Source organism: Hyperolius riggenbachi, chromosome 1 (assembly GCF_040937935.1).
Source record: "Hyperolius riggenbachi isolate aHypRig1 chromosome 1, aHypRig1.pri, whole genome shotgun sequence".
NCBI lineage: Eukaryota > Metazoa > Chordata > Amphibia > Anura > Hyperoliidae > Hyperolius > Hyperolius riggenbachi.
The window spans coordinates 651563244-651587990 of NC_090646.1; the positions used below are offsets into that span (position 1 = coordinate 651563244).

The following is a 24747-nucleotide window of genomic DNA, read 5'->3' on the forward strand; positions in this document are numbered from 1 at the left end:
TATGGTCTGATCCCTCTAAAATCCCCCTCCCCTCATGTACCATGGTTAAATGGGTAAAGATGGCCATATGGCATATGGCAATGTGTGTATACCTACTGTACCGCCATGGTTATATCCCCCTCTTGGCGCGATTGTAACTTATAAGGTGGCGCATTAGTGGGATGTAAGTGATGTAGGCTCTCCTGGCGAGGTTTTGTTGGTAGTGGTTGCCATGACAACATCTGCCTGGCCTATCATAGACCCGGACGCACTGTATCGGGTCTATGGGCGGAGGAGTAGGACGTGTGCGCTCCACGCCGTGCTATGCGGAAGTGCTTTGACGTTGGCTTCTACCGATGCCATAGCACCTGATTGGCCAGAGAAGGATGACGCCTGAGAGTTTTAGGCAACCAATCAGAGGCCCCCTTTTACGGAACCTGGCGTCTTATGCCGCGTATGTATGCGGTTTAGCCGGGGGCGCCCCCAGTTTGCAATCCTCGTCTGGGACGATAGGAGAGGTATACATTTACTAATTTTGGGGATTAGGGCCTAACCATAAAGGGTAACTTTATGTTGCATTGCACCATATGCGCCAGGATTTCATTGGTGGATTCTATGAGAGATGCGGCTGGTAACCAATGGAGAGCTGGCCCTGTGTGGAGGGTGTGACCTTAGGGTGGGTCAGGGGAAGGACAACCCCCTAGAGGGTATATAAGCTTGAGTCAGCCATCAGACTCGTGTGGCTGCTACAATGATTTAAGCCTATAGGCTAATACTTATACTTGTTTTACAATGTACTATTGCACCTTATCACTATTTGCACGTTCTTAGCACTTTTCCCTTGAAAAAGCTTCAGTTAGAAGTGAAACATGTCGGGTTGTATGGTGGGGGTTGTGTGATTTTATCATTATCAGTATTGCTATGAGCCTTGGATAATCTAGGTTGTCCAGTCATATGCCGACAGAGCTGGCCTAGCAACTACTTGCAAGTGTAATTTATGCTATCTCAGCCAACAATATGTGTCGAGGTTTTTAGACTCTGATTAAAAGTTAAGTTTTAGATTCAGTATAGAGAGATATTTTGTTGTTAATAAAAAGATTTTACAGGCTGGAGAATTTAATTCCATGCTGCTTTACCTTTTCTATTATATATTAGAAGTAGATAGAAGAGGATCAGGTCAGTAGTAACCGCGTATCTGTGACATGCCAGTCACTGGTGATTCCCATAGGGTGAAGGGCAGACTGCTTCAAGGACTACTGTGTAGAGGTACCCATACATTAATCAATTTTCAACTTCGATATCCCACAGATTTGATCATAATGATAGAATCTGGCGGAGTTTGATGCTGGCACATGGCTAGCCCACCTTTAATATTAATTGATTTTGAGTCTAAATAATTCAAAAGGCTCATACTGGCATGCCACACATATGCAGTTACTACCGGCCTGATCCTCTTCTATCTACTTCTAATATATAGTAGAAAAGGCAAAGCAGCATGGAATTAAATCCCTAGCCTAGTCACCTCCTCTCACTCTTGCATCCAAGACTTCTCACAGGCTGTCCCTTTCCTTTGGAATTCTCTCCCTCATTCGTTTCGTCATGGCACAAATCTGGAACGTACTCTGAAAACACACCTGTACATACAAGTCTATAATTTGCTATAGACAGCACTGAAGGCACACTGGCTCACCCACTAACCCCTGTTTCCTTCCTTGTTGTTTCCTCCCCACTACCCTCTAGATTGTAAGCTCGCAAGGACAGGGACCTCCTCCTAGTGTTTCTCATACTGCTGTTATTTTAACATATGTACATGTACCAACTACATATCAACTATGTATGTATTTGTATTTATTCTATTCAATGTCATGGCTGTACAGTGTCTTGTATTTCTTATGTATATTTGTTCCTCATTATTTGTTTGTACCATGTACAGCGCTACGGAAGATGTTGGCGCTATATTAATAAAAAATAATAATCATACCTCCAAATGTTATTGAGATGATTAATAGGGACATGTAAAGACATGCCCCTTCTACACTTCGCACCCCACCACACCCCTAGCTGAGAATACCACTAAAAATACATATGTAAAAGATGTACCAGTAATTTTAGAATTCAAACTACACTGGGTCCCTTCTATTATTATTAGTTTTCCTTCATTTTAGTATTTAAATATAATATATATATTAGAAGATGAGTATAAAGTTTGGAGTCAAACGCTTTTTTTTTTTCAGTAGAAAACTACATATCTTTACTTAGATTTGTACATCAGTCCTGAAAGAGCGAGGAGAGAGTGACACAGAGATTTGGTTCCCAAAGAGGGACTGTCCCTCTGAAAAAGGACAGTTGAGAGCCTTCAAACTGATCAATCCAGCATGCTGTAAAAATCACGCTCGAAAGGGTTCGGTTAGGTGCACTGCAGCAGCGGTGTTCGATTTCCCAATAACTGACAGACCGCAGGCCCGTCTCCCCCATGTGCAAAGTTTACATTATAAAAATGAGTAGTCACCAACTAATACACCCATCAGTACTTGAGTGATGATGTGGGGTGTAGAGTCCATTTACAACATATTTTTGCACACAGTGCATCTAGTTCACTATCAGTACATGCGTAGTGTAACAGCTTACGCTATACATATTGGGAATTGCATGCTTGAATTTATAAAGAGGGTGAAAAAATAATGTAAATCTATTGCATGTGCTTAATTTTCAGGCATATTATAAATAAACTCTTGGCTAACACCATAATCCTGTAGACAGTGTTCCTATATACTGTATAAAGTAATGTATAGCTCTGTGAATGCGTTATCATGCACCTAAAGAGGTACGGACAGCTTTATCCCATTTATTCCTGCTCATATAACCTGCTAGTCGGACACAAGCGATTTATGCTGCCAGTTCACATTCCCTGTTGCCTGAAGAAGTGAAGAGTGCGACAACGGTATCCCAACACAGTGCTTTTTTGCATAACACATGCATTAACAGTGATTGTGAAGCATACTTTTCATTGACTATATGCTTCACTGTGTGACACGCAACTTTCGCACAACGTGCTATGTGTTTTGTATTCTGTTGCATTCCTGTTTTTACAGGGAACACAATGCAGACCCCCCCCCCTCCTTCCCCTGTGAACCAAGCTTAAATTAGGCTTAATTTTCACATTTCTCTTCTGCACCTCATTGTGTTTTCTCTGTTTAGAAGAAAATCTCCGTTGCGAAGGAGCCATCTGAAGATGTCGGGCAGACGAAGCCCCCACCTGCTGCCAAGCAGAAGGGGAAGAGCGCAGTTAAGAGACCGTCCAAGACTAATAATCCAAAACCAGCTAAAATGAAGAAGTCTAACCTCGGTAAACCTATGACCACAGAGGAGCTGATAAGAATGAAAGAGGCGGAGCAACTTTACCACACCAGCCTCCTGCGCATGCAGGTAACTCTACCCACTGCTCCAGTACCGCCTCCTCTTTCTCTCTTTACATAGACATTTATCATGGGAGCTGTCAGGAGAGGCCTTAAAGGGAAACTTAACTGGGAGCGATATGGATGTTTCCTTTTAACCACTTAAGTACCAGCGGTCTCTGCCCCCTTAAGGACCAGAGACCACTGGTACAGAAACGCTGGAATCCCACAAATCGCCGCACATACCCACCGCAACTGTCATCACCGCTGCACATTGGGAGCCTGGGCCACCCATTCTGCCGTCTCTATGACGGCAGAGTTCCTGTGAGCCGTCCAGGAGCTGCTTCCATTGGCTGTGTCTATCAATGTAAGCCAATGGGAGTTGCTTACATTGATAGACACAGCCAGGAGCCAATGAAATAGTCTCATGACCTGCTCACAGGGCTCTGCCGTTATAGAGACAGGCAGAGCGAGTGAGCTGCGATGGGAGACAGCGGCGGGAGCGACGATAACGGCGGATGCGCGCAGCGGCAGTGAGTTAAAATCTATGCCCTGACAGCCAGATGACCATAAAAACAGGGCGTAGTTTACAACTACGGCGGTCCTTAAGTAGTTAAACATACCAGTTGCCTGGCAATCCTGCTGATCTCTTTGGCTGCAGTAGTGGCTGAATCACACACCTGAAACAAGCATGCAGCTAATCCAGTCTGACTTCAGTCAGAGCACCTGATCTGCATGCTTGTTCAGGGGCTGTGGCTAAAAGTATTAGAGACACAGGATCAGCAGGAGAGCCAGGCAACTGGTATTATGGTAAAAGGAAAAATCCACATCCTTCTCAGTTTAGGTTCCCTTTAAAGAGGAACTTTACTAAAAGACAGTAGTAGGGGGAAAAATAAATCAATACATTGCAAACATTCATCAAAATTATAATGGGGGGTACACATCATGTAATTAACACTTCAAATCCGAATCGAGTGATTAGATCGATATTCAGATCAGATATAAAAGAAAGCTATCGTACACACGTACAGTATGTGATTTTCAACTTCCAATCAGATTTCCAAATCCAAAGTTTTCGTTACAGACTCTCCCCTTATTTTCCTTTCGGTCAGGCAGCGCCGCTCAGATTCCAGTGTCTGTGTCTCTCGCTTGTCCGCACGCTCGCTCTCTGTACTGCGACTCGCTTGCGACTCACAGCAGGCTACTGGGGGAGAGCTTGTAACAAAGACTCTGAATGTTTTTATCTTGGAGCATGCACCTGCTAATTGGCATAGAACAGTGATCTGCAAACTTGGTTCTCCAGCTGTTAAGGAACTACAAGTCCCACAATGCATTGCAGGACTCTGACAGCCACAGTCATGATTTATAAAGGCAAATGCATTGTGGAACTTGTAGTTCCCAAACAGCTGGAGAGTTTGCAGATCACTGACATAGAATAGCTTTGAAAGTACCAGGACTTTGATGCACCAAATGTTTCCTGCATAGAGCGCACACTGACCAATCTAATAGTGGCAGTGGCGTAGCAATGGGGGGTGTAGAGGTAGCGACCGCATTGGGGCCCTTGGGCCAGAGGGGCCCCCCCTTTAGCACAATAATAGCTCTCTATTGGTCCTATGCTGGTAATAACCACTTCTATAGATGCTTTAAATCAGGGGTCTCAAACTCAATTTACCTGGGGGGCCGCAGGAGGCAAAGTCAGGAGGAGGCTGGGCCGCATAAGGAATTTTCACAATCGCGGCGCATCGCCGCCTCTGCCCGCCCCTATTACTTTTCCTCCACAGAAAGGGGCGGGGAGCGGCGGTGATCCGTGCGGCGATTGACGCCAGGAGGGGCAGAGCTTTTAGCTCTGCCCCTTCCAGGAAATGCCGGCGGATTGCCCCCCGGGCGATTTGGGGGCTCTGCAGTCCTCGTTTAGCGGCGGGGATGCGGCGGATTACTTGGGAGCACTGAAGCGAACTATAAGGAAGCTTTTGCCGGCGAGGGCCACAAAATATTGTATCGAGGGCCGCAAATGGCCCGCGGGCCGCGAGTTTGAGACCCCTGCTTTAAATAGTAGTAATCATTAACAAACTGTTCCCCATCACCTTCTTACACCTCTGACATTGTGGAAATCCTTGGCAGGTTTTGGTGCACCGTATCAATTGTTATGTATAGAGTGCTTGGGGGGGGGGGCCCATGTAAAACTTGCACCGGGGCACATAGCTCCTTAGCTGAAAAGTGGTTACACCTACAGGGTGAGTTTGTTCCCCACAGGTTCCCTGCTGGTCGATTGCTATCTCCCCTAAATGTTAAAATGAAGTTATGTGTATAGATACATCAGCAGAAACACTGGAGCGGTGCATAACCTGAGTTATGAGAAAGATCACAGATTAATGGACTGATGCTATATTTTGATGTGTGTATGAACTATAACTGTATATATTGTTGAAGGTTTTCAACCAAGAACAAGCACACTCAGCATACTCAATTGTATGGATTTTAAATTGTGGTTTTATTATTTTCATTATTGCTTCGAGCTGTTGTGTTTGGTGGTATTAGTGAGACCTGTCTTGGGTGAAACCCAGCTCTGTTTTGCGCTGTCAGTAATAGAATTTGTTCATGAATTGAGTTGGGTTGGTGAGTTCTCACAGACTCTGTCCTTTAGATAGAGGAGCTGCTGCAGGAAGTGAAGCTGAAGGAGAAGAGGAGAAAGAACATTGATGACTTCCTGAAAAAGATCAGTGACATCATTGAAAAAATCCCAGAATCCTCTGAGGCCGATGTAAGTATCCAGATAATTACAGGACTACAATTTGAGTTTCAATTCCGACTTTCCATGCAAATTGCCACTGGCTTGAAACTTGGTCAGTTGAAGCAGAAAGGACAGCCATACTATCCCAGGAAAAAAAACATATATAAGTAGATTAATACTTGCTCTCCCTACATAACATATGTATTGTACTGTCCACGTTTTGATTTCAGTGAATTTTATATAATAAAGAGGAAAAAATTCCAGGCATTTTTTATCTTTACTACCTCTGTCTGAAGCCAAGCCTGATGTAATTTCCTCCCTTACTCTTCCCCCCCCCCCCCCCCTTACCCTCTTAGAAACTACACTGTCATATCTAGCTTGCTTTGTAAACACATGAGCACAGCATAGATTGTATTTCAGCAGCTTCACATTGAACTGCCATCGGCCAATCCGTGAGGAACAGAAATGTGGGAGTGGAGATGACAGGCTTCTTTCTCCTTGGCAACGTACCAAATAGAGCCAGGCTATCTGAGATAAGAGCCATTACAGCAGTAACATTTATGATTATATCAGAATGCTTGCAACGCAGGGTCTGGTTTTAGACTGCATAATAAACAGAGCAATGGGTAAATGGAATTTGATTTTATGGCTAACAATCCCGCTTTAAGCCTAAAAACTGCTGCTTGATTATTTAGCAGCTTCTGGGTATTGATTGGCTCAGTCAGTGAAAATTTGCATGGAAATTAAGAATTGAAGCGCTTCTCTATTCTTCAGTGTTTATTCTCCTAACAAGGATCTCTTCTTTCAGTTGGTGGATCAGACTTGGCTTCCCAAAACCGTTAAGGTCCCCTTTCTACAGACCCCGTATCAGGTGAAAGGAAAATTCCGATATCGTCCTCCAGCCTCCATCAAGGTGGTGGGCAGCTACCTCCTGGGAACGTGCATCAAACCAGAGATCAATGTGGACCTTGCTGTTACCATGCCACAGGTGAGACTCCCCACATTATCTATGTGTCTCAGCTGGTTAGTGAATCTAGCTTAGATGTAAATCAGATGAATGCTTTTACTCTAGATTACCCATTGTACAGCACTGAATTATATTTAGGATGGTAGTCTAGGTAGAGTGGGCACCAATAGGGAGGGTTGTCTTGTTGGGAGGTAGAGGTGGCAGTTACTGGGAAGGTTGTCTTGTTGGGAGGTAGAGGTGGCAGTTACTGGGAAGGTTGTCTTATTGGGAGGTAGAGGTGGCAGTTACTGGGAAGGTTGTCTTGCTGGGAGGTAGAGATGGCAGTTACTGGGAAGGTTGTCTTGTTGGGAGGTAGAGGTGGCATCAGCTGGGAAGGTTGTCCTGTTGGGAGGTAGAGGTGGCATCAACTGGGAAGGTTGTCCTGTTGGGAGGTAGAGGTGGCAGTTACTGGGAAGGTTGTCTTGCTGGGAGGTAGAAGTGGCATCAACTGGGAAGGTTGTCCTGTTGGGAGGTAGAGGTGGCAGTTACTGGGAAGGTTGTCTTGCTGGGAGGTAGAGGTGGCACTATCTAGGAAGGTTGCCTTGTTGGGAGGTAGAGGTGGCATCAACTGGGAAGGTTGTCTTGCTGGGAGGTAGAGGTGGCAGTTACTGGGAAGGTTGTCTTGGTGTGAGGTAGAGGTGGCAGTTACTGGGAAGGTTGTCTTGTTGGTAGGTAGAGGTGGTACTATCTGGGAAGGTTGTCTTGCTGGGAGGTAGAGGTGGCAGTTACTGGGAAGGTTGTCCTGTTGGGAGGTAGAGGTGGCAGTTACTGGGAAAGTTGCCTTGTTGGGAGGTAGAGGTGGCAGTTACTGGGAAGGTTGTCTTGTTGGGAGGTAGAGGTGGCAGCTACTGGGAAGGTTGTCTTGTTGGGAGGTAGAGGTGGCAGCTACTGGGAAGGTTGTCTTGTTGGGAGGTAGAGGTAGCAGTTACTGGGAAGGTTGTCTTGTTGGGAGGTAGAGGTGGCATCAGCTGGGAAGGTTGTTTTGTTGGGAGATAGGAGGTAGCAGTTACTGGGAAGGTTACCTTGTTGGGAGGTAGAGGTAGCAGTTACTGGGAAGGTTGTCTTGTTGGGAGGTAGAGGTGGCAGTTACTGGGAAGGTTGCCTTGTTGGGAGATAGGAGGTAGCAGTTACTGGGAAGGTTGCCTTGTTGAGAAGTAGAGATAGCAGTTTCTGGGAAGGATGTCTTGTTGGGAAGTAGAGGTAGCAGTTACTGGGAAGGTTGTCTTGTTGGGAGGTAGAGGTGGCAGTTACTGGGAAGGTTGTCTTGTTGGGAGGTAGAGGTGGCAGTTACTGGGAAGGTTGTCTTGTTGGGAGGTAGAGGTGGCATCAGCTGGGAAGGTTGTCTTGTTGGGAGGTAGAGGTAGCAGTTACTGGGAAGGTTGTCCTGTTGGGAGGTAGAGGTAGCAGTTACTGGGAAGGTTGTCCTGTTGGGAGGTAGAGGTGGCAGTTACTGGGAAGGTTGTCCTGTTGGGAGGTAGAGGTGGCAGTTACTGGGAAGGTTGTCTTGTTGGGAGGTAGAGGTAGCAGTTACTGGGAAGGTTGTCCTGTTGGGAGGTAGAGGTGGCAGTTACTGGGAAGGTTGTCCTGTTGGGAGGTAGAGGTGGCAGTTTCTGGGAAGGTTGTCCTGTTGGGAGGTAGAGGTGGCAGTTACTGGGAAGGTTGTCCTGTTGGGAGGTAGAGGTGGCAGTTACTGAGAAGGTTGTCTTGTTGGGTGGGAGAGGTGGCAGTTACTGGGAAGGTTGTCTTGTTGGAAGGTAGAGGTGGCAGTTACTGGGAAGGTTGTCCTGTTGGGAGGTAGAGGTGGCAGTTACTGGGAAGGTTGTCTTGTTGGGAGGTAGAGGTGGCAGTTACTGGGAAGGTTGTCTTGTTGGGAGGTAGAGGTGGCAGTTACTGGGAAGGTTGTCTTGTTGGGAGGTAGAGGTGGCATCAGCTGGGAAGGTTGTCTTGTTGGGAGGTAGATGTAGCAGTTACTGGGAAGGTTGTCCTGTTGGGAGGTAGAGGTAGCAGTTACTGGGAAGGTTGTCCTGTTGGGAGGTAGAGGTGGCAGTTACTGGGAAGGTTGTCCTGTTGGGAGGTAGAGGTGGCAGTTACTGGGAAGGTTGTCTTGTTGGGAGGTAGAGGTAGCAGTTACTGGGAAGGTTGTCCTGTTGGGAGGTAGAGGTGGCAGTTACTGGGAAGGTTGTCCTGTTGGGAGGTAGAGGTGGCAGTTTCTGGGAAGGTTGTCCTGTTGGGAGGTAGAGGTGGCAGTTACTGGGAAGGTTGTCCTGTTGGGAGGTAGAGGTGGCAGTTACTGAGAAGGTTGTCTTGTTGGGTGGGAGAGGTGGCAGTTACTGGGAAGGTTGTCTTGTTGGAAGGTAGAGGTGGCAGTTACTGGGAAGGTTGTCCTGTTGGGAGGTAGAGGTGGCAGTTACTGGGAAGGTTGTCTTGTTGGGAGGTAGAGGTAGCAGTTACTGGGAAGGTTGTCCTGTTGGGAGGTAGAGGTGGCAGTTACTGGGAAGGTTGTCCTGTTGGGAGGTAGAGGTGGCAGTTTCTGGGAAGGTTGTCCTGTTGGGAGGTAGAGGTGGCAGTTACTGGGAAGGTTGTCTTGTTGGGAAGTAGAAGTGGCAGTTACTGGGAAGGTTGTCTTGTTGGGAGGTAGAGGTGTCACCATTTGAGAAGGTTGTCTTGTTGGGTGGCAGAGGTTGCACCAATCAGATGTACGGGAGGAGCTGGAGGGGTGGTTTACACTACAGAATGGCAGCCATTCTTGTTGAGTATGCATTTCACATGATGTAAGTTGACAAATTTCTGTGCACCAAAACTATATTTCTTTTAAACAATGTAATTTGATCTCTGTTTTCAGCACAGAAATTCGTCAGTCACAGCTAATATGTAAACACAGGATGTTAAAGAGGATCTATTACAGTGGTCCTCAAACTAAGGCCCGTGGGCCGAATGTGGCCCCCTGAGGTTTTTTTTACCGGCCCCCAACACACAAAATGTATTACTTATAGGTGAGGTCAGCTACATCTTCAAATATTGGTGGTCCGTATATAGAATAGCAGTGCTGGCACCACCCATCTACATGGAAGCCAGAAAGCAGTAATTCGCTGGTTTCCAATTAAATTCCACATCAGGTGACACTGCTGTCCAATTAGACTGCAGGTTGTCACCTGGGTATGCTTCACTGTCTGACCTGCAAAGACTTCTACATCATTTTATGTATACTCCGGCCCCCCAGCAGTCTGAAGTATGTTGACCCGGCTTTCGACCCAAAACATTTGGGGACCCCTGATCTATAACTATCTAAATTTCCCCTGGGGGGGGGGGGTACTCACCTCGAGGGGGAACTCTGGATCGGATCCTAATGAGGCTTCCCCCGTCCTCCAGTTTCCCACGGTGGTCTTTCGCTGCCCCTCCGAACAGCGGGGATGTAAATATTTACCTTCCCGGTTCCAGCGCAGGTGCAGTAGCAGATCTCGACTCCGAAATAGCCGGGTCCGCTCTACTGCGCAGGCGCAAGTCTCCTGCGCAGTACAGCGGATCCGACTGAGATCGGATATTTCCACCTACTGTATTTCCAAGCGGAGAGCCGCAACAGCGCCCCCACTGGAACAGGGAAAGGTAAATATTGCAAAGCCTGACAAATTGTTGGATGTGCATTTAGTGGGCTGCAGCGAGACCACCATGGGACGGAGGAGGATGGGAAAGCCTCCATAGGATCCAGAGGCTTCTCCGTCCCGAGGTGACTACCCCCCAGGGGAACATTTTTTTTCATTACAGAGTCTTTTAAGCCTTTGTCTGCTTGCATGAAAGCAGGAAGTAGACACACTGTAGATTTATTGCAAGAGATCTGTGAGCTGTAACTAAGAAATGTTTTTCTTTGAAGGTTGTTATGCCGTTGCTTATTATTTAGCGCAGAAAGGAAGTTATGAGTTCAGGTCCGCTTAAAGGAAAGTGGTGTTTAGCTTTGGTAGATGATGCTTCTCTTTGTTTTATTTCTTATTGTTTTATGAATGATTTCTGTGCAGGAGGTTCTCCAAGAGAAGGACAATGTGAACCAGCGCTACTTGCGGAAGAGGGCGCTCTACCTGGCACACATGGCAAACCACTTGTCCAAGAGCAACACATTTGGCAGTATGAAGTTTGCGTACATGAATAGCAATCACATGAAGCCGGTTCTCCTGCTGAGGCCTCAAGGTTGGTATTGGACTGGCACACCCTTCCTGTATGCTGCAGTGGGGAAGGGGTAATACCGGAACTTCTTTTAGGCCTTTCCCTTTCTTTCACTTCCTCTCCCTGGAACCTCTGTACTTTGACATTGAAATAGAACATGAGATGGGCGGGGTGAGTTCTAGGCCATGCCCCTTTTTCACACCTGCAGGAGCGGTGCTTTACATAATTGCTTCCTGCCCTCGCATTGTTGCATTCTGGAAGATAGGAAACCAGGTCCATCAGCACACCAGCCATCATTTCAAAATTCAACGCACACTTTTGTAATTATGGCTGGTGTGCTGATGAACCTGGTTTCTTACGTTTGATGTGATATTGCCTTCATCACAGCATCAAGCACCCAGCACTTGATGGTGTGCTAGCTTCTCTGCATACATTGCATTCTGGAACAGTGTCAGGTGCGATAATTAACGTTGATCTACGTGTAACACTGTTGCTCGTAATCAAAATGAAGAGTACAACTTGCTGGCCGCGGTAGAGGGGTGATTAACTTACCAATGTTGCCGCCTATAGCCGATGAGCTTAACATTGCATTGAGGCCTAGTGCACACAAAATCGCTAGCAGATCCGCAAAACGCTAGTGTTTTTTTCTTCTTGTTGTGAAGCTTTTTGCGGTTTTGTGTAGCGTTTTTTGTGTAGCAGATTACAGATATTGTTACAGTAAAGCTGTTACTGAACAGCTACTGTAACAAAAACGCCTGGAAAACCGCTCTGATCTGGCGTTTTATCAAGCGATTTGCGTTTTTCCTATACTTAACATTGGAGGCAGAAGTGCCTCCGAAATCCAAAAAATGCTGCAGCCCAGGAGTATGCGTTTCTGCAAAACTCCTACCGCTCTGGTGTGCACCAGCCCATTGAAATACATTACCCAAGCGTTTCCACATCTGCAAGCGGTTCTAAAAACGCTAACAAAACCGCTCGGTGTGCACTAGGTCTTACTCATGTTCCATGTCGCTCCAATGCTTCCTCCTTCAAACCCCAAAGTAGGAAGCATGGGAGTGACCGCTCTTGGCCCCGTCCCCCTGAAAGAAAACTCCATTCCGTTTTCTCAGTCACAAGGGAATCTTGGGGATCCGCTTTAAATTGTACCAGAGATGGGGCCCCCGCCATAGAATATACATACCTGGGATTTCCTCCGGCCTGAGTGCTCCAACGGCGTCCTCTTCTCACTCTCTGTTCTTGCCCTGAAAAATCCTACTGTCAGGGCCAGTCGGCGCAGAACGCTCATGGTGATGTGAATGCTGCGGGAGCGTGCGTGCGGCCAAACCGCACATACGCAATTGGCCCCGGACCGGACTCAGAGAACTGGACACCATGGGAGCGATCAGGCCGGGGGGAGCTGTAGGGAGCCCCAGGTATGTATATTTTATGGCGGAAGCCCCATCTCGGGTTCCCTTTTAAGGAGATCATTCGGTAAGTATTTGAGGCTTTTAGATGGGAGAATGTTTGGGAACTGGTGACAAGAGGTCAGGAGGGAAAAAGAAAACCTGGAGATAGGCTTATAAAACAGTTACGTGAATTGTTTTGTTGTTGTCTAGATTGGACCACAGCAAAAATATCCCGAAGATGATTCACTTTTCTTTTCTTCTCTCTCAGGTAAAGATGAGAAGGTGGTGACTGTGCGCATCCACATCTGTCTGCCTCCTGGGTACTTTAAACCAAGCCGATTTTACCCCAGCAAGAACAATATCAGGACAGACTGGTACCAGGGGGAGAGGACTGCACAGGAAGGTAGGCAACAAGCATGTCACATGGGGTCAGTGTGTGCTGGGGGTTGTAGCAGAGTTCTTATACCATGTTAGCCATCAGTTTTACTAGTAGGCCTAAAGCAAAACTGAACTTTTTTCTCTGCTCTAAAAGATAAGTAAAGACATAATAATATAAAACCTTTTGTTACAGCTGATAAAAAATCCTGCAATAATTCTGCAGTGTGTCTACTTACTGCTTTCAAGGAAGCAGACTTAGGGTTAACATCCTGTGTTTACAAATTAGCAGCTCTGATGTGGCATATGAGATTCCTGAGCTGACACAACTGAGAGATCAAATTACGGTGGTGATTAGTCACAAATCAGGGGGGAATTAGACGGGCTAAATGCTCTAAATACATACAGGGTGCATTTCTGTTATGTTTTCCTTTTGTTCTGTGCAAGAGTTCAGGTCCACTTTAAAGCAAACCTAAATTACATATGAACTTATGAGATAATTATGTTTGGTAGAAATGCTACCAAGAACTTATTTTGAATTTATATTGCATTGATAGTGCCCTGGCCTGGTTTTGAACTGGGGAGCCAGTGCTATCCACCCCCACCACCATGCCACCCCCCCCCCCCCTGTGTAGGGTACAGTTTGGTTCATTCAGCTCCCAGCGAAGAGATTTAATTTGTTTGAGGTTTTCTGCACTATCCTGTTACCATGTAAAGTGTTGTAGCTTCTATTTACCTTTCAGGAGAGCTGTGCTGCATTCCACTGCTGTTCAACTGCATCATTTGCATAGACAAAAGCACAGTTTTTTTTTTTTTGTTTTTTTTTTATGTTCTTATAATATAAAAACAAATAGAGAGTGCAAACAAACTGCAAGGGTTCTGGCCCATGGCCTGCTTTTAGCCATGTTTCCAAATCGCTGGCAGTTGTGGGCATTTCAAAAGTTCTAGGATGATGAAAGTGGATGATCGCAGGTGAAATTGCAATTGCGGTTTCTGTACAAAAGATAGGATCGCGGCAAAATCGCTTTGCAATCACTGCGCATAAGTGATTTTGCAGCAATTTTGCTACCCTAACAGAAAAAAAATTGCTAATGGCAGTCCTTCTACAAACACAAGCACTAAAATAATATCGCTACAGGAATCGCCAGAAATTGCTGTACAAATCGCTAGCAAAAAGGCTAGAAATTGGCATTCTGTAGTGGGCATCTGGCCTTAGTAGAATTGGTACCACATTTACCCATGTCTGTGTCACCTTACCATCTCAGGTACGCTTTTAAAGCGGATCCGAGATGAAAAACTAACTATAACAAGTAACTTGTCTATATATCTTATCTAAAGTTTAGATAGTTTACACAGCAAATCTAGCTGCAAACAGCTTCAAAAGTGATACAATGAAGGCAGCCATGTTCTGTTTGTCACATTGTCACAGGCTGAGGGCTGGAGATGCTATCAGCTTGCCTGTGTGTAAATTCAGTTCACTCTCCTCCTCCCCTCTGCCTCTGAAATCGATGGCTAATTACCTCCTCCTCCTCCTGCCCAGACTGAGCTCACATAAGTCCTTGCTACAGTGCCAAGGCACAAAAGGAGCTGTGGGCGAGGCTTGTTTAGTTTATAGGGAATTATTAAGTTTATAGGAAGTATTAAAATAAAAAAAGTATTTGGCTTGAGGAATGCCCTATAAACTATATGAAAGGAACACAATTATGCAATGAGTAAACGTTTATCTCAGATCCACTTTAAAGAGAACCCGAGGTGTGTTTAAAGAATGCTATCTGCATACAGAGGCTGGATCTGCCTATACAGCCCAGCCTCTGTTGCTATCCCAAACCCCACTAAGGTCCCCCTGCACTCTGCAATCCCTCATAAATTACAGCCATGCTGTGAGGCTGTGTTTACATCTGTAGTGTCAGTCTCAGCTGCTCCCCCGCCTCCTGCATAGCTCCGGTCCCTGCCCCTGTCCCTTCCCTCCAATCAGCAGGGAGGGAAGGGATGCAGGCGGGGACTGGAGTTCTGCAGGAGGCGGGGAGAGAAGCAGACTGACACTATAGAGATAAACACAGCCAGCTCTGACAAGCTGTTTGTCAGCAGCATGGCAGTGATTTATGAGGGATTGCAGAGTGCAGGGGGACCTTAGGGGGGTTTGGGATAGCAACAGAGGCTGGGCTGTACAGGCAGATCCAGCCTCTGTATGCAGATAATATTCTTCAAACCCACCTCGGGTTCTCTTTAAAGCCTCACTTCAGACATAGTTTTTTTTTTTTTGTATGCGTTTAGTACATTCTGTATCTCCATTACTTTTAAATCATACATAAAGTTCAGTAACGTTAAAAAGCGAAAAAAAAAATTGCAACAGTTTATATTTACTTTTCCACTAATCTGTGACCCAATGCTGCCTGCTTACTTCTTCCCCTCTTATCTCAGTCTGAACCCCCCCCTCCTTTCCCTTTAGTCACATGAACATGTGGCATGTATGAAGGCGGAGCTTCACTTTGTTTGGGGAGGAGATAAAACCGGGCATTTGAATGTTGAAGAGGAGATGAAGAGCTATGAATTGGTTCAGCAGTCATTTTCACTCTATTTTACTTATCAAGAACAGAAACTTTCTACAAAATGTATTCTATTATATAAATGTTCTAAAGTTAAGAACTATTAAATGCATAATAAACTCAATGAAATGCGTGGAAACTTGGCTTTTAAGTGATGCCTTTTATAGTGAACTGAATAGATTACACCATGCCTGATGAAGGTCGATTATAATGTAAATTCTGCTTTCATCCAGAGGCTTTCCTCTATTGAAGTAAGTATCCATTTGGGGCCCTTTTCTTCCTACAGGGACACTTTAAAGGAAACGCGAGGAGAAAATAAACTGATGAGATAAACAATTGTGTCTACTCTCCTTCTCCTAAAAATGACACAGTTTTATTTTATTTTTAAATCTACTTTTAAAGTTTTTACTGTTTCATTGTCTCTGCTCAATGATACAAATTGTTTGAAGTATGCCAGAGCTAAAAGCTATGAACTATTGCCCCTTTTTTTCAATCTCTTTCCTGCGCTCAGAAGCCATTTTCTGCCAGGAAAGTGTTTTATGGCTTTAATTCCTTATCAGTGAGGGTTACACTATAGTCCCACCCGGTCCTGACCTGGACAGAAACTGTTACTTGCATACATGATTTGTAACGCTTTAAGGCAGAGAAAGAAGAAAAGGAACACAGCCTAGTTATTTGTGAGCTAGGCACTGTACATACACGTGTATATATCATCATGTCACATCACCTCGTGTATTCTTTAAGTTAGCATAAAGGTACAAGAAGTAAGTAATAAGGGACCTAATATAGTTCTGATGTATTTTTTTGTTTTTGTTTGGCCACCAGAGGGCACTGCCAATCCTCCCACCCCGCACTATAACAATGCAGTCCTGTGGGACTCGGCTGTAGAGCAGCACTTCCACCATCTCTCCGCTTGTGCCACAGACTTCCCCGGCATGAAAGACGGCATCTGCATTCTGAAAGTCTGGCTCCGCCAGCGACAACTCGACAAGGTAACTGAAGGGCCAGTGAGGTCACATTCCATCTCCTTGCCTAGATTGCAAGCTCTGAAGTCAAGGTTTGGCATTTGTGCACTCTCTCTGGACTGATTGTATTGTGTTTCTCCTCTAGGGATATGGCTGCTTTAATGGTTTCTTGGCGTCCATGCTTGTTGCGTACCTTTTATCCAAGAACAAGATCACCCGAGCCATGAGTGGCCATCAGGTGTTGCGGAACGTACTGCAGTTCCTGGGTGAGTGCTCCGTCCTCTCTTCTGTTTTTTTTATTATATTAACCAGTTCATGGTTTTGCTGCAGTAAATCTACTACCCCATAGACTTCATCTTAGCTCCAGGGGTGTAGATGTACGTATCTTGCCGATATCGCCGATGCGTGCACCCCTGCGGGCGGCCACGTCTCCACCCAGATCAGTGAATGGGAACACCGTTCCTATTCATGGATCTAGTGCTTGTGATCAGTGCCCACCGGCATCAATGAGATGCCGTGGTCATTGATAAAACGATAAAAACATACACACATTACTTCCTGTTAGCTAACAGTATGCAGAGGAAGATTAAGTGGGGAAAAAGTGATATTAAAAAAACAAAAACATAAATACAGTGGGATGCGAAAGTTTGGGCAACCTTGTTAATTGTCATGATTTTCCTGTATAAATCGTTGGTTGTTATGATCAAAAAGTCAGTTAAAGCGGAACTGTAAAGTTATTTTAGACACATAGTTTCACTTACCTGGGGCTTCCCTAAGCCCCCAGCAGCTGCCCTGTCCCGCGCCGGTCCTGCCCGAGCCGCCGTCCTCCCGCCGCCAGCTCCGTTCCGTGCTGTAGACTTCTAAGTCGACGCCAGCGCAGCCCTGTCGCATGTATTTTTTCATCGCGGCCCCCTCTGCAATAGCGGGGACGCGATGAAAAGAGACGCGTAGCAGGGCTGCGCTGGCATCTACTTAGAAGTCTACGGAACGGAGCTGGCGGCGTGAGAACGGCGGCTCGGGCAGGACCGGCGCGGGACAGGGCAGCTGCTGGGGGCTTAGGGAAGCCCCAGGTAAGTGAAACTGTGTCTAAAATAACTTTACAGTTTCGCTTTAAATATATCATATAGGAGACACACACAGTGATATTTGAGAAGTGAAATGAAGTTTATTGGATTTACAGAAAGTGTGCAATAATGGTTTAAACAAAATTAGACAGGTGCATATATTTGGGCACCACAAAAAAAAGAAATGAAATCAATATTCCGTAGATCCTCCTTTTGCAGAAATGACAGCCTCTAAACGCTTCCTGTAGGTTCCAATGAGAGTCTGGATTCTGGTTGAAGGTATTTTGGACCATTCCTCTTTACAAAACATCTCTAGTTCATTCAGGTTTGATGGCTTCCGAGCATGGACAGCTCTCTTTAACTCTCACCACAGATTTTCAATTATATTCAGGTCTGGGGACTGAGATGGCCATTCCAGAATGTTATACTTGTTCCTCTGCATGAATGCCTTAGTGGATTTTGAGCAGTGTTTAGAGTCGTCGTCTTGTAAAAAGATCCAGCTCCGGCGCAGCTTCAGCTTTGTCACTGATTCCTGGACATTGCTCTCCAGAATCTGCTGATACTGAGTGGAATCCATGCGTCCCTCAACTTTGACAAGGTTCCCAGTCCCTGCACTGGCCACACAGCCCCACAGCATGATGGAACCACCACCATATTTTACTGTAGGTAGCAGGTGTTTTTCTTGGAATCCTGTGTTCTTCTTCCTCCATGCATAACCCTTGTTATGCCCAAATAACTCAATTTTAGTTTCATCAGTCCACAACCCCTTATTCCAAAATGAAGCTGGCTTGTCCAAATGTGCTTTAGCATACCACAAGCGGCTCTGTTTGTGCTGTGGGCGGAGAAAAGGCTTCCTCTGCATCACTCTCGCATACAGCATCTCCTTGTGTAAAGTGCGCTGAATGGTTGAATGATGCACAGTGACTCCATCTGCTGCAAGATGATGTAGGTCTTTGGTGCTGGTCTGTGGGTTTACTCTGACTGTTCTCACCATTCATCGCTTCTGTTTATTCAAGATTTTTCTTGGTCTGCCACTTCAAGCCTTAACTTGAACTGAGCCTGTGGTCTTCCATTTCCTCAATATGTTCCTAACTGTAGAAACAGACAGCTGAAATCTCTTAAACAGCTTTCTGTATCCTTCCCCTAAACCATGATGGTGAACGATCTTTGTCTTCAGGTCATTTGAGAGTTGTTTTGAGACCCCCATATTGCTACTCTTCAGAGAAAATTAAAAAAGAGGAAAACTTTTTAATTGACCACCTTAAATACTCTTTCTCATAATTGGATTCACCTGTATTCACCTTATCCACAGTAACACGTTTTATTTTAAAACTTTAATAGCCAAAAACTGAAAAATTAATTTTTGAATTTTTTTCTTATTATTCCCAATAAAATACATTTAGAATAAAATAATTCTTAGCAAAATGTACCACCCCAAGAAAGCCTAATTGGTGGCAAAAAACAAACAAACAAGATATTGATCATTCAGTTGTGATTAGTAGCGATAAAGTTATTGGCGAATAAAAGGGAGGATCACTGAAATATGAAAATTGCTCTAGTCCATAAGGGGAAAAACTTCTCAGTGGTGAACTGGTTAAGGTTGTTCAGACTAGCGGCCAAGCCACTGCAGTCGCCTAACCTGATCATGTCACTGAGTGAAAGAATTCTGACAGGTTATCATGGTCAACGGTTGCCTAGCATTCAGGAACTGTCTGACGGGTGGTCAACTGCCTGCCTAGGTTGGAATCCAAATAAACAATAGAGCGACTATGGACACTGCGTAAGATCCTTTTAGTTGTATAGTGCACAACTAATCAATGTGATATTACATAAATGAATACAGTTCATTGAACTTGCACATACCAGAGCGGGTCTAAGGCTGGTGGATGCCAGATACTGAGAGGCAGATAGCCGTTTCACGCAGGACACTTCATCGGAGGCTTTGACTCTGATGAAGCGAGTTGAATTGCAGAAGCTTCCAGGCTGCATTCAGTGCTTAGAAATGATGCATAGTGATTGCAGTTTGTCTCTTTTGTCTCTACAGCCAACACTGACTTGACAGTTAATGGAATAACAATGTTCAGATCCACAGACTCCTCCTTGGTAAGTGTAGCTGTTGTGAGAAACATATTAGTGCAAGGCCTCTCTGTCTTTGATCATCAATTCCTATACGCTAGCCCTGGATTTTTCTAGCTTTGCCCCCTACTGGTTTACCTCCTTTATTACACCAGCCGCTGCTTTAAAGTGGACTTGAACTCTTGCACAAGACAGAAAAAAACAGAGACAGAAATGCACCCTGTATGTATTTAGAGAGTTTAGCCTGTCTTAAAGTGAACCAGAGACGAAGCACCCACATGTATTTTACCATATATATCGGTGGGAACATTAGAGAAAACACCTATCCTGCTCTTTGTTTCATTCTATACTGTTCAGCCTGCTTGTTATCAGCCCTGATAAAATCCCAGACGGAGCATTCAGTCTGGCTTTGCTCAGGAATCATAGCTGAGTCTGTCTTGTCTGATGTCTTTTCAAGCCCAAGCCTGCTCCCTTCTTGCTCTGCTATAATGATTTAGCTATAATGATTCCTGAGCAAAGCTAGACTGAATACTCAGTCAGGGAATTTATCAGGGCTGATAACAAGCAGGCTGAGCAGTGAAGAATGAAACAGAGAGCAGGGTAGGTGTTTTCTCTAATGTTCCCACTGATATATATGGTAAAATATATAAGGGGGCTTCATCTCTGGTTCAATTTAATTCCCCCTCATCCACAACTAATCACAAGTGTAATTTGATCTCTCAGCTATGTCAGTTGGCTGCCTCGGGAAAGCAGCTAATTTGTAGACACAGGATGTTAACCCCATGTCTGCTTCTATGAAAGCAGGAAGTAGACACATTGCAAATGTATTGCAGGATTTGTATCAACTTTAACAAAGAAATGTTTTTCTGTAAAGGTTATTATGATCTTGCGTATCTTTTAGAGCAAAGAGGAAGTTCTGAGTTCAAGTCCGCTTTAAGGCCCAGGCTTTGGAGGTAGTCATTTAGACTTTTTAATGTTTAGTATACATGTGGGGGAAAAAAAGCGTAGACTAAACTTCAATAAAGTAAATATACCACAATATATACATATAGGAAGTGTTTCTAGTTCTCATACAAAGCTAATTAATGTAAAATTGGGTGTCCTTAATAAGGATCCATTTGTTGTCAGTGTTGCATTGATGCCAGCGATGATTTGTCTCTGTGTCACTTCTCAGCCATCCATTGAGGATTATCACCAGGCGTTTGAGGTTGTGTTTGTGGATCCGTTAGGCGTGATAAACCTGTGCGCTGACATGACGGCCGCCAAGTACAGACAGGTGAGTGGAGGAACTTGCCGGGCACCTTGCGAATCTGTTTGAAACTTGTGATCCTTCTCAGTAAATTGATATGCCTGAAAGTCTGCTTTGGAGGCGGGCACTCGTACTGAGCAGAGCTCAGTCAGCATTTCCTAGAGTGGTAAAAGTTCTCACTTCACCAAGTGGCCAAAAAATTAGACACCCTCTAATAATGATTTGCTCTGACAATCTACTTCTGTGCAAATTTGCAGCCCCTGAGCCCTGCTGGTCCCAAAGATATGGCATACGAACCTATTTTGTGAACCAGCGGGGCTCGGGGGCTGCAGATTTGCACAGAGGTAGGTCGGGGGGAGGGGGGGAGAATGTGGGTCCCTTCCATACACTTAAAATTACGTGTGACGTCAGGGGCATGTGCAGAGCACTGTGAGCCGTGGTGGCGTGCTGTAGGACGGCCAGCGCAGTCGCAGTGATGCTCGACCCGACTGACTATGAAGAGAGTGCCCGAGGGCAATTAGGACTATCAGAGAGGGGTAGAAAGAAGAACGGGGGGAGCAGTGAGCATCAGGACAGCTCTCCCCCCGTTTTTCATATTTGGACTCTGGTATCCTTTAAAGGAAACATCCAAGCTTGCAAAAAAAACAAAGTCCACTTACCCGGGGCTTCCTCCAGCCCCTGGCAGCCGTCCTGTGCCCTTGCCGCAGCTCCGGTGCCTCCCGTTGTCCCGCACTGCAGAAGCCGACCTGGTAAGGTCGGCTTCTTCTGTGCTCCACGCCGTGGGTCACGTGGTCCGGCCGACGTCATCAGCATTGTACTGTGCAGGCACAACAGTTCTGCGTCTGCACAGTACGATGCTGATGACGTTGGCCGGACCACGTGACCCGCGCCATGGAGCACAGAAGAAGCCGACCAGGAAGCCGACCTTACTAGGTCGGCTTCTGCAGCGCCGGACAACGGGAGGATCCGGAGCTGCAGCAAAGGCACAGGACGGCTGCCAGGGGCTGCAGGAAGCCCCGGGTAAGTGGATTTTTTTTTTTTTTTTTGCGAGCTTGGACCTTCCCTTTAAGGCCCAGTTCACATTAGCGTTCGCTGTCTGGATTCGCCTGATCGGATCCGGACCGTATACTGTACAAACGGAACGGACGTTCCGCATAGCAATGCAAAGTCTATGCGGCCGTTCACACGCGTCCATTCCGTACGGAACGGAGCCGGATCGGATCCGGACACTTTTCCAACATACTCTATTTTTGGGTCCGGATCATCCGGCCGACGCACCCAGACCGGAGCCTGACTGCACCATCCTCCTCCTCCTCCATCCATACCTTATATCATCCAGTACGGAATTGCAGATTTTCAAAACAGCTTATATACCATAGCTGGGAGAGGCTCCAGCCTCAGGGCGCAGTGTAGGAGGGGGTGCACAATTCATTCAGCTGTCATTCCCAATTGTGTTTGAAGCAGAAAGAAATAAGAAAAGGTGATACATGGCAGCGACTGCAAGCCAGATAAGTAGAGATTAAGGTGTTAGGGGGTTGGGGGCCCTGGGGCACCTCTTAGTGTAATAGCAATCAGTGTGTGACGGCTGGGGTGGGAGGGATGGGGGGGCGCACTTTGCTGTCTCAGCCTTAGGTGCTGAAGGACCTTGTCCCACCTCTGACCACACTACATGCTACAGCTGGCCTAGCATGTACCATACTACCATTATGATAAATTCAATAGAAACTTTTTCTATTGAATTGATGCTACTGTGTAGCATGTAGTGTGGTTGATGGTCTAGGGGGTAAGACAGATACCTACTACCTTTTAGGTATCGGAGGAGGAAGAGGTTTTGATGTTATTGCGGAAAATTCCGCCGGAATTATAAAATTTCTGCGGAATTCCGTTTGAGAGGTATAGGAATTCCGTTTCGACTACCGAAATCGGAATTAATCCAATTCCGGCCGGAATTAATAATTCCGCGGAATTTTCCGAGCACCCCTACATCCGTGCATAGAAATCAGTGGAGTGGAGCAGCAGTGACTTTGTGCTGGAGCTGTTTGGCAGTATATGTCGGACGTGGAGGTGAGGCCCTACACAGCGGAGGACCTGATTCTACATGTGCACCTTCTGCTGACCTCCCAGACCCCAACAATATTTATATAGTTATATAGTTTGTATCTCTTTTACCAAACGGATCCGGATCGCAGCCGTATCAATACGTATGCAAACGGACCGGATCGGATCCGGATCGGAACCGTAAGGTCCAGTCATCCAGTCCGTTCTTTACAGAAACGCAAGTGTGAACGGGGCCTAAGGGGAAAAAACCTGTAGTAGGCAAGCGGTTAATGTGTATGAAATACCTTGACTGCTGGTTGTTTTTTTTGTTCCCCAGTGACCGCAAAACTGCCAACAAGGGTTTGTCGACGGCTCTTGCATGCTCAGTAGCACAGTAGCTCTTGTTTGCAAAGAGTTATTATTGTTTTTACTTTTGTACTTTTTCAGGTTCAGTTTGAGGCCAAGGAATCTCTGAAACATTTAGATGACACGACGAGCAATGGCTTCCTCCTGCTTCTCATGGTCCCCAAACCTTTCATCCGGACGTTCGATCACGTCTTTCAGTAAGTCTTGCCAGGGAAGTCTCAGGCAGGGGTCGCACTTGTCTGTTTTTGTGCGCAGAGTAAACGCATTGAAACTGAGAACCCTTGTTATTCACTTATATATTTGCATGCAACTTTCATGAGCAGAAAACCAACTGAGCTCCTGCAGCAGAATTCTGCGCACTGTACATTTTCTCTATCAGATACATTAACTACTGTGCTCGTTTCTCTGCATGCAAACGCGTGGGCTGCAGAAAAACACGCACAGAAAACAGACAGTCAAGTGTGATCCCAGTCTATTTTTTTTATTATTCTTAATGAGGGTTCCCCCCCCCTCCAAAAGCTATTCATTAATTCTACCACACTGAGGTAAAGAGGTACTTATGTATTATACTTTGTACCGAATTTGACTGCCCCCTGTTTTAAAGATATTTACTCCCCTTTGGAAAGCTATATATTAGAAAGCTTTCATTTGCAATATGGCCCGCATCAGTGCAATGCACCTTAGCCATTAGGTGAGTATAGAGGCAGTTTCAGGATGTGGGTCATAAGGTACATAAAGGGGCTAAAATAAGGCGTTCATTCTTGGCAAAAACCCGTAGGGTGGCCAAATACGGGACAATCCATTAGAACAGTTGTTTTTTTTTGTGGTCACTTAGCTTTAAAGGGAACCTTAACCGGCGGGGAAAAAAAAATTCACTTATCTGGGGGCTTTCCCAAGCCTCCTGCAGCCGTCCTGTGCCCGCGCCGGTCCTTTGGTGCCCTCCGGTCTCCCTCCGCTGCTAAGTTTCGTTTTCGGACGACTGCCAGTCGTCCTCGGGCAAAGCGTCATCTTCTTCCGGATTCCCCGTCGTAAAGAGCCGTAAAGAATGTCCGCATGACGCCAAACGCTACTATATTTGGGGAAATCCCTATTTCTCGTACAGCGCTTGCGCACGTTCTCCTCTGTGTCAGCGTGCGCATTGCACACTGACTGTGGAGATTATCCCGCAAGCGTCACACATGGGATGCATTCAAAAGAGTCACTTCCAGTTTTGTTATGGTAACAGAGCCGACACACTTTCAATTATGATTGGCCAATTACTGACCAATTTTACCACCTCCATGTAGGATGAGGGTCAAAAGATATTGAATACTGTGAACAGACTGTCTAGGTAAGCCCTCATAGTACATGGAGGTAGTAAAATTGGTCAGTGATTAGTCAATCATAGTTGAAAGTGTGTATCGGGCTTAACAAACTCA

General features: G+C 45.7%; 1 protein-coding gene across 1 annotated transcript in view; it reads left to right on the top strand.

The window, feature by feature from the left end:
- Window positions 1-24747, top strand: part of NOL6 (nucleolar protein 6) — a 120779-nt gene that overhangs the window by 13535 nt on the left and 82497 nt on the right. The window contains exons 3-12 of the mRNA XM_068265101.1: window positions 3178-3405; window positions 6019-6135; window positions 6914-7093; window positions 11122-11290; window positions 12920-13054; window positions 16398-16564; window positions 16683-16803; window positions 19646-19704; window positions 20852-20953; window positions 23411-23526. Coding sequence (XP_068121202.1) covers window positions 3178-3405; window positions 6019-6135; window positions 6914-7093; window positions 11122-11290; window positions 12920-13054; window positions 16398-16564; window positions 16683-16803; window positions 19646-19704; window positions 20852-20953; window positions 23411-23526 — 1394 coding nt within the window. The remainder of the gene's footprint in view (window positions 1-3177; window positions 3406-6018; window positions 6136-6913; window positions 7094-11121; window positions 11291-12919; window positions 13055-16397; window positions 16565-16682; window positions 16804-19645; window positions 19705-20851; window positions 20954-23410; window positions 23527-24747) is intronic.